Source organism: Emydura macquarii, unplaced genomic scaffold (assembly GCF_026122565.2).
Source record: "Emydura macquarii macquarii isolate MOO-44397 ecotype Brisbane River unplaced genomic scaffold, CSIRO-AGI_Emac_v2 contig_369, whole genome shotgun sequence".
Lineage (NCBI taxonomy): Eukaryota > Metazoa > Chordata > Testudines > Chelidae > Emydura > Emydura macquarii.
The window spans coordinates 2,465,697-2,480,174 of NW_027130506.1; the positions used below are offsets into that span (position 1 = coordinate 2,465,697).

The following is a 14,478-nucleotide window of genomic DNA, read 5'->3' on the forward strand; positions in this document are numbered from 1 at the left end:
TACAGATGGATTGGCAAAACTGAAGGGCTAATAGAGCTTTTGCAAGCTTCTTGCCTCTAAGACTATCTTTCTTAACCAATCAATTATATGACAGTTTCAGACAAAGAAAGCAATATAGCTAAAAATAGGGAGTAAAAAGCACATCACATATTTTAATCTGTAGTATATTTTCCTATGTAGGCTGGCGATTCCTTCACCCTCCTGGTATAAGAAAAGACATTATCTGAAGTAGTTAAGATGGCTTGGTCTCTGTGAAAACGCCTTAGTGAAGGCCTGATGCTGCAGCCTTTACTCACATCAATCAATAATCAGTGACTCCACGTGAATAAGGGTAGCAGGCAATAGGCCCATTCATAGGACCAAGGCTGCAGGACTGGGTGCTGAGATAGGAGCATTCGGATAGTGATACTATTATTGTTTACCCGTATTTCAGAGGTAGTAGTCAAGTCTGTGGTAGTTCAATTGCCAGAGTTACAGTGGTAAATTTAATGGTGAGACTGGCATATGCAAATTACACACTCTCTCTCTCTCTCTCACCCCTCTCCCTCCCCCAATAAATTAACCTCCATGACATACACACTTATATATCTCCACAGGGCTGAAATTTGCTACTCTAACACAATGGCATTAGTTTCCCACTCTGCTTTTTGCACACAACTAATGGCTATGAGCATATTTAAATTCATTTCCTTCTGCAGGAATGAATTTATTCCTTCTCTTTCATGTTGGCTTAGTCTTGGACCCTTGATATAAATTAATTATGACTATAGACAGAGCATTCTTTCCATGGATCTATTCTTGGGACTGAGGCAAAAGTGAAGAGGTCTGCTGTTAATAAGGTGTTCAGCACAGAAACGAGAAAGCCTTCAGTAGCCTATCTGACAACACAGTTTTGGGCTCCATTGACAATAACGTAACCCCCTTCCTAGTCTTATTTATATTACATACTTTTCAAAGGAATGTGTTGGGATTCAGACAATTCTTCAGTGGATGTATAATAATTCCATAAATATCCCTGAGGAAGCATGGCCTACATTTGGAGAGTAACAGTGATTAAACATGGTGATTAGTTAAATACAAATCAAATATACAGTAAGCTCCTTATGGCCCTGCTCCGGCAGACACTTACACATGAGTGGTACAATTCTTATGCTTAAAGTTTTTCATATGCATAGGTCTTTGTAGGATTGAGGGAAGTAAGTTTCAAGCATAGTGTCCAATGGTGACCCTCTGAAATCTATGGAAAACTTCCACTGAATTCAATTGGACCAGAATTTGGCCCTTATTTTCACATTTTTCAGTGCCTCTAACACTGTATTTCCAAGATCATCCTAATTAAACCCCAGGAATCATTTAGAACAAACTGTTTTAAGAGGATTAGTTCAGACATCTAACTTCATACCCACGTAATAGTAGACATTCAAAATGAACATTAATATAAAAACATTTTAATGATAACCTAACTCATCTTTTTCTCTTATACCCAGATAGTATAATGATCTGTAACAATCTTAACTTTATCATTTGAATTATTCTAGAATTTATCACTACGTCGTAAACTTGAGTATAGTAAAAGAGAATCCTTAACATATGCATCTCTCTCTCTCTCTCTTTTTTTTTTTGCTGAACAAACTGATAAACTTTTTTAAACAGCAGTAGCAATACGAATGACCTAGGAAATTGACAGATCTCAGTTCCCAGAATTCATTCTAAAACAATAGAAAAGGGCAAAAAAATGTGCTAAAACTTTTAATGAAATTCTGCAATGCACATGACCAATTTATAAAAAAAAGTTAACTTGCCATACTATGGACAACTCTAAAAAGTGAAAACTGCTAAAGTATTGCTATAGCAACTTGCACTTCGAGGATATTATTTTATATATTTATTGGAGTTTTTCTAACCCATCTAAATTAAGGGCCATGATTTTCAAGAGTGATGGGTGATTCTGCATGCCTTAAATTTCTGAGTGTTCAAGTTGGAAATCCTTAAAAGAGACCTAGTTTGCAGTGTTTTCCAAAAAATCAGGCTTCTTTAAGGTGTTAAGTTAAGCACCCAAAAAAATCACTTGACGCTTTTGAAAATCTTGGCCATGAATAACTATAATTTTATTATGAATTGATATTATACAGTATTCAACATGCTGAGCTAAAAAGTATTTATACTGTTTATATGCCAGGGATGGTTGAAAAGTTCTGAAAAAGCCAAAAATATACACTTTGATTGCACTGGGCTCCAAGTGGTCGATCTTAGTAGTAGTAGATCACTAGTAGAGCATAGAATAGCTTCTAAGAGTGTAACACATGAACTCTCTCAGAAATATCCCTTTGCCTTACTGTCATCACATTAGGATTCATCTTTCCTCCACCATGGAAGGCTCACTACAGGTTTGGCAGATGTACTAAGAGTTAGTCCATTAGACTGTAGAGAAATATGTTCTGTGAATACCCAAAGCGCCGCCACCTTTGATTTTAGGAACTGCAGGAACAACAAGGCTGGTCTCTTGTGATGCTGCTGACTATTTAATTTACTTTTTTGTAAATAGTCTGTTTCAAATGTGAGGGCTGGGATGAAAAGTACTTCCCCTAAATCCCCATGGATGAAAACTGTATCACAGCCAGCTGTGACACAACCAATGATGTCAGCTACTTAGAGACTGAACGACAAATAACAATGCTCGGTTTGAATGCAACAGTCTTCAGTCTGCTACAGTATACCAAAAAGTTTATTAGAATCATATCTCTTGTCCTCAGTTCAGATTTAAAAAAAAAAAGTTTTTTGGGTAGAAAGAGGAAGAAATGTTAACGGAGGTGCCTACCCCCTACAGAAGGGGCCGTACTGACTGGGAGCATCTAATCCACCTTTCACTCTTTATTATCTTCAAAAGCTTTTGTTTGGATTCTACAAGTTGTGACTCCCCACCCCACCCTGAAAAAATAGTTATTAACAGAAGAACCAGAATTTCTCCAATCTCTCAATATAGACCAAAGCCATGGGAACAGTGTGTCTCAGAGAAGGGATCTTTTCATTACAATTTAATGGGAAACTCATATTGGCACAGAAGAAATGCGGACCACTTGGTTTATTGGTGGGGGTGGGGGACAGCAGACATGATGTCTGATAGCCCATTCAACCTCCCCTATTCCTGGCTACCTCCATGTCAGCTGTTCAGTCAGTATCAATAAAGTAAGTTTAGTGGTACACTTGCCATGAGCACATCTATTTATGTAATCTCCCATAAACCTGTGAATATATGCAAGTATTGGCTCAATTTTCGATCCAGTCTCAGTGTAAGTACTGACACATTTTAGTATTGAAATAAAAAAAGATCTTTCCTGACATGTATAGAATGTGCTAACTCTTCTGTGTGGAGATCACATATGAAGTGCTGATAGAGTTAAACAGAATACCATTAGACTGCATAACTAACATATACAAGACATTTACATTCCTATCAGGGGTGTAATACTGTGAACATTTTTACTGAGGTTGGAGAACTGCTGTAAGTTTTTCCTAAAACATAATGCCATCTGCATACATAATAAAATAATCCAGTAGTTGCCATGCTAAAACAAGACTTCTAGTGAAGGTCACAGATAAGTCCCATAAAGGGAACTCAAAGTTATGCACAGTGATGAGAACTGGAAACAAATTTCCAGCTAATGGTCTGTCAATGACCACTTCGAACAAATTAGCACTGTATTTTATGCACCACATTTTAATTCCACAGCTAACCAGGACTTTTCAGAATGCATCATCTTGACTGAATGGTTGTATTTCAGTTAATCTTTCAATTCTCCATGGTCATCTTCTGGCAGTGCTATTTGTTATGCTTTTCACGAAGTAAAGTTCACTTTCGTATCACCTGGCAGGACAGAAGCTTTAGAGGCTGGTAGTGTTTATGGAGAACTCTCTGTTGGGGCTGTAAAAATAAACAGACAGACAGAGCTAGTAAATATAAGTTCACCTCACGAAAGGCAAATTACACTGTATTTTAACAGAAATAAAAAGTCAGCACTGTGCTATGCAAATGTATGCTTACTGTAAAGACAAATTACTCCTAGTAGTTTATATGGTCAGCCTGGAACTCTAACAAGCTTTCCCCATCACCCACATACTTATTGCTTAATCAGTTCCCTGGACAAAGATCAAGTTAGGACCGACAACAAAAGCAATGCTCTTGTACACGATTTAATTAGTTCTACCTGGATCTAGCACCATGATATAAACTAGAATGAAATGTTTCTGTGATCCAAATCCTGGAAAGCAGGCCCTTCTGTTTGTAACATCACCGGCCAGGATTGCCTGCTTTACTGATCCCATTATATTCAAATCATGGAAAAGAATCCTTCAAAGTTCAAAGCCAAATGGCGGGTCTGGATTCTTCCATCGCATTGACACTGGCCAAGGGGAGCCAAAGCTGTCAGACACTGGATGGGAGATATGGAAGTAGCTTTGCTTCATGCCCTTCCCACTACATTCTGCTCATGAGACCCTTCCCCCAGGTGCTCATTGAGCTCTATGGGTTGTGGGAGGGGCAGGAAAAAGTTGGAGAGCAGCTCCCCCTCCTCTTTTAAGAGCAGGAGTGCTCCTCGTGATCTCCCTCGCCTTTGCTTCAGGGATGTTGATAATCAATCATCAATTTGTCAATAATCAATAACCAATTAATCAGCAGTAATTGATAGGGATTTTAATTGCATTTATATATTTAATGAATGGCGTGCTCTCAAATTCAGATTTGGTTAATAATAACAGACCTCAAATAAGTCAACATTGCTTGGATTTATTCATCAAATAGTTAGTAAAGACAGCACATGCACAGAGAGACATACAATTACCAACGGCTGTAGTTTCTGACAGTCTGCATCCAGCCTGCTGATGGTGATACTTCCCCTACAATTTAGGGGCAATTAGACCCTAGTTACCCTGATTGTGTATCATTCTGGTCCTTATCTATTTCCTCTTTCTTTTCAACCTTTTCCCCTGCCTCTGAGACAAACAATAAACACACCTGACTCTACAGGTCCAGTTCTTGGACTGCGCCCAGCAAGATGGACCCCCCTCCATGTTCAAGAACGTGTATATTATATATATATATTTACAAACAATTCAAGAGCTCCTTTATTACTACTATTAATACTATTAGCCAGCATTTTATTACTGTACTTGTTAAATGTGGTGTTTCAACAGGGCAGCATTTCACTTTCCTTCCCTTAATATTAATATAGTTTTACCCTTTCTTTCTTCCTTTTCTTTGTTTTGTATTTTCTGCTTATTCGGATATTAACACCAAAGTGGCATTTCATTTATTTATTCTGTTCTGAGCTGCATGGATTTATCGCTATAGAGACAGATCTGAAAGCCTGCCAACAGGGTGTGTGCACTGCTCTCAGCCTGAACATCCTACTAAGAGTCCAGTCCTCAATACTGTTTAGTCCTACTTCTGGCAGGTAGATCATGAATCCACCCTGCCAGACCAATCAATAGCCACCTATTGTGTTCCTTGTTTAGGTGCCATTTGTTCATAGTCAACAATCAATTATCCATAATTTGTCAGTAATCAATAACCAAAAATGATAGCAATTTTAATTGTGATTATATGTTCAATGAGTAACGCTCCCTCGAGCTGAGATTTGTTTAATAACAGACCTCAGATAAATCATCTCTGATTGGATTGATTAATTAAACAGTAAGACAGCCCATACAAAGAGAGGTATACAATTACCCACCTCTGTGGAAGACATAATAAACTTGTTATAACAAAGATAGAAACATCTTTAAAAGTAAACTTATTTTAATAGGTTTAACAGTTAGCAAAATAAGTAGCTAAACAAAATATATTTTTTGGCTATAACATACTCATGGCTATCCTATGAGAATTTAATAGTTTATACAATTTAAAAAGAAAAGGCTATAATATTATTAATATTATTTTATTATTATTGAATTATTTATTAACATTAATATTGAAGTTTCTTCCTTACAGTTTTGTTTTCTTTGGATATAAAGTTTTGATTATATTGAAAAAAATCCTTTGTTTGCAATCAAATTATTCACTAAGGCAGAAATATAGATACATATATTTATAACTGACATTTGCACAAGAATTGAATTGATGTTACAATAATATGATAATTGTTATGACCACAAAATAGTGTGGTACCACAAAAATTGTCTTAATTTTTATACTATTTCCTTTATGTTGTTAAAAATGCATTGGTTATTAGCTAAAATTCTTACTAAAATGAAGTGCTCAGTGGCAGAGGAGGGAGAAGCAGTGAAGTTTTTCACATAAATTTGGAGCACCTGTGTTTTAGTCATTCGCATTACAGATGTAGAACTGTAGAATATAACCTTAGCAACTTCAACAGCAGAGGGTCAAACAATCCATGACACATAGTCAGCATACGGATAGGTCACCTCTAGTTCCTGAGCAGTCCACACCCGCTACACCACCAGAGAACAGTTGTGGCCACCCCTGCTCCTTTAAGATGCCCTGGGTATTGGTAGGGAAATGATAAACTTATGAGTAACAAGCTGGTTTGTATCTTTCCACCAGATGCACAATTAAGCATACAATCACCTGCAAATATGTTGCAATGCCCTGATGTGAAACGCAGACCCACTAATGTTTTAACTGAGAAATTAGAATAATATATTCCCTCCCTTGATGTGCATATTAGTCCTTTAACTTTGAGCCTAAAGTTCTTGCAAGAGCGAAAGGAAGTCATGTCATATGAACTGCTGATAGCATGAGAAAAACCAAGGAATCTCTCAATCAGTTAATGCATGAGGGAGATGTAAACATCTTATTCACACAAAGCTGGACAGAAGTGACCTTTAAGGCTCTAATTGTGACAGGTGATCCTGATTGTCAGTGTATCGTTTTGTCACTTAAGATGCATGGTTAAGCAGCAAAAGGCCAAAACAAATGTCTTGTATGCTATTTTTTCTGTGCCTTACGCTGATACTTGTGTCACTTTGTATGCAGATTCTTATTATTATACAACAACTGTTTAAAGTAATTATTGTTTAAAGTTTTAAGATGTGTGCATATTTAAGAAGGTTGTTACCATGAAAAAAAATCTCATGGCAACGAGATAGGGAGTCTGTTGACACCTAAAATAGGCTGAGAAAGATGTCAAGGCTTGCCTGGGAGCAATGCTAAACAGCAGCAATTAAAGTTAGATATTCTTAAATCAGCAGGTGTAGATAACTTCCATCCAAGAGTTTTGAAAGAGCTGGCTGAGGAGATTTTGGATCATTAATGTTGATTTTCAATAATTCTTGAAACACTGGGGCAGTTCTAGAGGACTGAAAAAAAGCTAATATTGTGCTAATATTTAACAAGGGTAAATAGGATGACACGATATTAATAGGCCTGTTAGTCTGACACCTATACCAGACAAGACATTGGAGCAGATGATGTTGGAGTTGATTAATAAAGAATTAAAAGAGGATAATATAATTAATGCCGGTCAACATAGGTTTATGAAAAATAGATCCTGTCAAACTAATTTGATTTTTTTTTGGATGAGATTACCAGTTTGGTTGCTAAAGGTGCTAATATTGATGTAATGTATTTAGACTTCTATAGGGCATTTACTTAGTACCACATGATATTTTGATTTAAAAACTAAACAAAATTAAACATGGCACATGTAAATGCATTAACTAATAGTTCTCGAAATGTGCAGTAAATGGGGAATCATCATTGAATTGGTGCATTTCTAGGGGAATGCTGCATGGATTGGTTTTTGGCCCTATGCTATTTAAAATGTTTATTAATGATCTAGAAGAAAACACAAAAATCATTGACAAAGTTTGCAGATGACACATAAATTGGGGGAGTGGTGAATAACAAAGAGAAGAGATCATTGATATGAGTGATCTGGATCACTTGGTAATCTGGATGCAAGCAAGTAATATGCATTTTACTACGACTAAATGTCAACATATTTGTCTATGAACAAAGAATATAGGCCATACTTACATGATGGGGGACTCTATCCTGGGAAATAGTAACTCTGAACTAGATTTGGGAATCGTGGTGGATAATCAGCTGAACATAGCCCTTTTGGCCACATTGTCGCACGGAGAGCTAAGGTGCTCTTTGGAGGCATAAATAGGGGAGTCTTGAGTAAGAGTAAAGGGATTATTTTACCTCTGTATTTGGCATTGGTGCGTCTGCTGCTGGATAACGGGCCAGCTATTTAATATTGGGCTCTTCGGTCTAACAGAGGAAGGTATAACACAATTCAATGGCTGGAAGGTGGAGCTAGACAAATTCAGACTAGAAATAAGGCACAAATTTTTGACAGAGAGAATAATTAACCATTGGAACAACTTACCAAGGTCGTGGTAGATTCTCCATCATTGACAATTTTAAAATCAAGATTGGAATTTTTTCTAAAAGATCTGCTCCAGGAATTATTCTGGGAAAGTTCTATGGCCTTTGTTATACAGGAGGTTAGACTAATTGTTCACAATGGTCCCCTCTGACCTCGAAATCTATGAATCCAGACATAAATGATGCTTTGCAGTTAAGATAAAGATGTCTAAGGAATTTTTCTTCACTATGCATTACTTAACCTATTTTACTTATCCTATTTGAAAGCTGTTTTTAAGATATACTTTTCCAAAGCATTAACTGCAAGATGTATAAATCATGAAACTATTAAAAAGAGCGTAAACAATGCATAACCACCAAGTGTTGAGACAATTGGAAAGTTGCAATGGGACAGGGAACCTTGGATACAAGTTAAGGTAACGATAAGTATGTACCAGAATGAGGCAATAAAGACCAGAATGATATACAATAAGGGTTGTGACAGATATGGCAATTTCCTGCCATTTCCTTGGAAGACCTTACTGAATTAAGTTTAAATATCTTTAAGGTCCATTGACTTAAATGAATGGTTTATGTATTATTGTGAGCTGGGATTGCATGTATCTTTTGGAGGGGGGAGTTGTGATAGATGTGAGACTTGGTGAATATTTAGGGAGGTGAATGCGAATTCCCCACCTCCAGTTACATAAAATTCCAGCCTTTGAAGCTATGCCCTCAGGAGTGAGCCATTGTCTGCTGATCACCTGTAACATGGAACCAAGCTCAAAGGCTCCAGACATAAAAAGGAAAGACTGAACTATTCATGGTGGTTCTGAATCTGAGACAGTTATGAACTTGTAACCATAGGCAAAACCCAGTTGCAAGTTTTGAAGGACGGGCATCTACCAGAGCCAGAGGTCAGAGCTGGGGTGACCTCCGACAAACTTTTTAGCATGTGTTTTATTGTTTTTAGTATGTCTTCTCTGTAATGCTTTCTATTTAAGAATAAATGTGCTTGCTTATAAAGAGCTGTGTGCTAACTTATAACTGCGAGCCATTATGTTCTTTATAGCCTTCGAAAAGAAAGCAGAGTGCAGATGCTGGCCTGTTTAGGCAGTCTGCCTGGACGGGAATATTGCAGTGTAGGCAGGGAAATGTGCAGCCTGGAAAAACTCTGGGCAGGAGGGAGGGAGACATGGATCTCTACCCCAGAGAGGTGACAGTTAAGGAGCCAGAAATTTGCAAATACTTGGAGGAAAAAGGGGTGATCACTAGCAGCCAGCATGGATTTACTAAGAACATATCATGCCAGACCAGCTTGATTTCCTTCTCTGACAAGATAACTGGTTTCGTGGATGGGGGAATGCAGTGGACATAGCATACCTGGACTTCAGCAAGGCTTTTGACACAGTCCCACATGACATTCTGATAAGTAAACTGGAGAAATGCGGGCTCGGTGGAACTACCATTAAGTAGATACATAATTGATTAAACAACTGCAAACAAAGAGTAACTATTAATGGAATGATGTCAGATTGGAGGGAGGTCTCAAGTGGGGTTCCACAGGGATTTGTTCTGGGTCTGGTGTTATTTGACATCTGTATTAATGATCTGGATGTAGGAATAGAGAGCATACTAACCATATTTATAGATGACACAAAGCTAGGACGGGTTACCAATACTTTGGAGGATAGAGCTAAACTTCAAAGAGATCTTGGTAAATTGTAGAACTGGGCTATAGACAACAAAATGAAATTCAACAAAGACAAATGTAAGGTGCTACACTTAGGGAAGGAAAACCAAATGTACAAATACAGAATGAGGGATAACTGGCTTGGCAGCAGCACTGCTGAGAAGGATCTGGGAGTTGTGGCGGATCAGAACCTCCACATGACTCAACAATGCAATGCTGCTGCAAAAAAAGCAAATGCAATTTTGGGTTGCAATATCAGAGGCATAGCATGCAAGTCATGGGAAGAAATAGTACCACTCTACTCAGTGCTGGTTAGGCCTCAGCTTGAGTATTGTGTCCAAATTTGGTCACCAAATGTTTAGAAAGGATGTTAGAGAAACTGGAAAGGATCCAGAGGCAAGTGACAAAGATGATCAAAGGGAAGGAATGCAAGCCATATGAGCAAAGGCTGAAGGCACTAGGTATGTTTAGCTTAGAAAAAAAAGGAGATTAAGGGGGAACATACATGATTGTGGTCTTCAAATACTTGAAAGGCTGCCACAGAAAAGATGGAGAAAAGTTTGTCTCTCTTGCCTCAGAGGGCAGGACAAGGACAGCATAGCAGATTTAGATTAAATCTCAGGAAAAACTTCCTAACTGTAAGACCAGTAAGACAATGGAACAAACTATCTAGGGAAGTTGTGGAAGCTCCTTCACTGGAGTTTTTAAAAAAAGAGGCTGGATAGCCATCTGTCTTGGGTGTTTTAGACACAACAAATCCTGCATCTTGGCAGTGGGCTAGACTAGATGACCCTTGAGGTCCCGTCTAACCCTACAGTTCTATGATTCTAAGAGAAGTAGTATCAAAAATTGCCGCAAACCATTGCTAATAGGACAAACAGGAGTTGTGACAGGAACAGAGATGGTTTCAAGTTGCAGTGATTTGCCCTAGGTCAGGTTAAGGAGAAAGCCATGCCCGATTCTGTTTTCATTGTATCAGAAAATCAGGGTATTACCATTCTGAGCTTGGGGAAAAGAAATTACCCCAGGCAACCGTTATTAGGGAACAGAATCTCTGCATCATGTCTCCTTTAGGTAAACATGGACGTTGCCACATATCCTTCTACCAAACAGTCCACTGATAGGCAGAATCAACACTGACAGAGATCAAAGCTTGTACCTGACTACTCACTGCTGGACTGTAGCCAGCACAGAACAGAACTGAGCGCAAAATACTGTGGTACACTTTGTCCATATCACAGCAATCCCTCCCTTCTTCAGAATGGCAGTGTACTGAATACTACGCCTTTGAATGAAGCTAAGAAACACATAGCAAGTAAAGCCCTGGGGCTGCACAAAGACAACCATCTGCCTCACTGCAAGTGTAACAGTCTAGCAGCCTTTATTAAAATGATGTTAAGCAGTGACACATTAATCAATGGGCTGAGTAGAGCAATAGCAACCAAGCGACGCAGCAAACAAGGAACATTCAGCTGCTGAGAGAGAAAATGGATACACAGATGATTTTTGATAACATTGCCATTTTTATTTTGATTCCTACTGGTCATATGTCTTGCTCTGGCTCGCTGGATATTCCCCTGATCGCTGGGACATGCTGTCTCATACATTCCTGAGGATTTTTTTAAATACCATTTGCCAAATTCAGTATCGAGGCAAAGTACCGAGGATGAAAAAAGGGGCAAGTTTTTTAAATTTGTTTAAATACACTTGTTTGCCAGTTAGGAGGCAATATTTTAGTCTTGGTCCAGGACAGCAGAAAAGGTTAATCAGGAAGCACATTCATATGCAGTATTGCCAACCCAAATGTTCAAAATTCATAAGTCAAGTCCTCTGAAATCATGATATGAGGTTAGAAATCATGAGATCTAAAAATAATTGTGAGTTCTTTTTATTTGCCTTCTGGTTTTGGAATCTTTAGGATACATGCAGGTCATATTTTCAATGTTTTTCTCTACAACCAAAAAACTAAAACATATTGTTTAAAATATGAAAGCTGACATTCTCACAATCACAGAACTCCAGGATCTGGGGTGTTAAGAAAAACCATATCTTGTGAGAACTGACAATACCATAAATGCCCAGGGTTTTGTGTGTTAATTAATGTCATCTTTGGAGCATTTGCTCCTCTAGGAGAGTCAAATTTAAGATACCAGGGAATAATTTTAATGTCTGATGATACATTAATCAAAAATTTGCTAGGAAACAAACTTTCTTGCCTAAAGATCCCATTGTAGAGAATGGCTGTATCCATTATCCATAGAAACCACAGAATAAGATCTGATATTTGTCCCATTTTTATCCCATAGCTGGTCAGATACGCAGTCAAAATCTTGTATGTGTCCATCACAATCAGAGAAGTGCAATCACAATGAGATAACACTTTGCAGACACGGAAAGATACTCTGAGATTTGCATGGCATGAGCATATTCTGATTTCAGAGGCAATTTAATTTAATCCATTGATGCTTCTCCTGAAGACTTGGGAATGGTCATCTCATCTGTAGTGTGAAGACAGAGTAAGCAAATATCTGAGCCCATATACATCTAATTATCCAGTACACAGAGATAAGCCTCTTCTACTCACATAGGAAATTTGTGATTAATCCAATTTTAGTAAATATATACACTAGGTAAAATTTTGAAACCTGGTTCCTTAAGTCAAGCTCCTAAATCCATTTTAGGCTCCTAAATGAGTGTGGGAAGCAGAAGTTGCTCATCACCTCTGAAAAATCAGGCCACTTTAAATTAAAAGCCTAATTATGGATATAGGAACCAATATCGGCCGTTGCTTTCAATGATAACTATCCAACAATTTGGACTGATAATCTGTTCACCTATTTTCTAGCTTTTTGTTTGTAGCATTGGACTATATAACTCGTACCATGTAATTTTGAGATTAAGCATTTCTGGGAGAATGAATGTCATGGCAGATGCTCTCAGTAGGTAGCCTTGTGTGAAGCCAACTAGTCAGCGGTTTCTGCAGCTGTTCTATGAAGCACAGTTGGCTGACGCAGAAGGGATTGAAAATGTAGTAGCCCAAAATGGATTCTAGTCAGCTATTCAATGTCCTCAGGTAATTAAAACAGCTAAAGCCTGCTGATGAGTGACTCAAAATCCCAGTATCCCAGGGAAATTTTGACCAATTTTACAAAGTAAATCAGATAAGGAGATACCTAGATCCTTTGTACAGATGTTTTATTCAGCAATTTTGTCTCCATACCCTTTCCCCGAAAACCAGAATTAACAATAGACAAGCCTCAAAAGGCTCCAAGTTTAGATTCAGTCCAAACATTTCTCCACACAAAATTAATCTGGAAATCTGACAAGAACAGCCTCTCTCATAAGACTTCTGGCACTGTCGTTCCTGATCCTCGCTGCAACCTGGGAATAGCTAAATCCCAAAGATTTGGTTTAAAAATGGGCACAGATTTAGGAGAAGATTCTTACTTATACAGAAGGGTTTGCCCATGTCTAGTAAGGATACTTAATACCATCTGCTGAAGTTACAAAAGCAACAAAACTGACACAATATAAAGTTGTGTTTAACAGAAAATAATATGTACTGGGGGACTTCTCTGAACTGACAGACACGTAAAACAAGTTAACATGAAATTGTGTATGTGACCACTTCTTTAGCATTTATAGGTTTCCTTCAAAGAACTCACCTGGAGTGATACAAACTTGTCCAGGAATCTGCTGTCCACCAATCTCACCATATAGAATGCCAGACAATGGGGAATGGAAAGGTTTAATTGGATTTGAGGATAATGAGCCTGGTTATTTCAGATGATGTCTGAAACTGAAAGTGCATATGAGATTGCAGCGTTTACACCTTATCTTATGTTTGCTCAGTGTTTGCCTGTAAACATCTGCCTTAATCACACAAGACCTTGTAGGGGTGCTCAGTGGAAAGTGAAAAGTTGTCGTTCTTCATGTGCAGGGTATGTCTATACTGCAGTCCTGGGCTGTGATTATCACTTGAGTAGATATACTTGAGATAGCTTTGACCTAGCTAGCTTGGGTCCCAGAGCAGTGACACTGCAGCAGTGCATGCTTCAGCATGGGCTGTACGAGCCCGAGTTATTACTCACAGGGCTAGCCTGCGCTAAAGCACACACTGCTTTACTTTGCTGCTCCAGGACCTAGATTAAAGCTAGGTCGAGCGTGTCAGCTCCAGCTGCAATCATATCCCATGACTGCCATATAGATAGACTTGGCAGGATTGGATTTTTATTGTTTTATAATTTTGACAGGGTCACAGGATGGCTGGCCCCTGTAAATGAAGCAGATCTAGCTCCCCAGTGCCAGAGCATGTGCTTCCAGTTTGGCTAATTAAGAGGGGGGGTTATAAAGGATTGTTTCATTTCAAATCACAAGGGATGCATGCAATCCTGAAATGAGCCATGGCTTTTCTTTGCCCTGCTGGCCCAGACAAAGCCTTCCCCACCTCTGAGGT

General features: G+C 38.4%; 1 protein-coding gene across 2 annotated transcripts in view; it reads right to left on the reverse strand.

Annotated features, from left to right (window-relative positions):
- Positions 1-1,736: 1,736 nt before the first annotated feature.
- The window catches only part of SAMD12 (sterile alpha motif domain containing 12), a 197,877-nt gene continuing 185,135 nt past the window's right edge, over positions 1,737-14,478 (reverse strand). The window contains exon 5 of one of the 2 annotated variants that reach the window (XM_067530653.1): positions 1,737-3,922. In XM_067530653.1, the coding sequence (XP_067386754.1) occupies positions 3,900-3,922 (23 nt within the window). In that variant the 3' untranslated portion in view covers positions 1,737-3,899. The remainder of the gene's footprint in view (positions 3,923-14,478) is intronic. The other variant, XM_067530638.1, reaches the window with a different exon arrangement.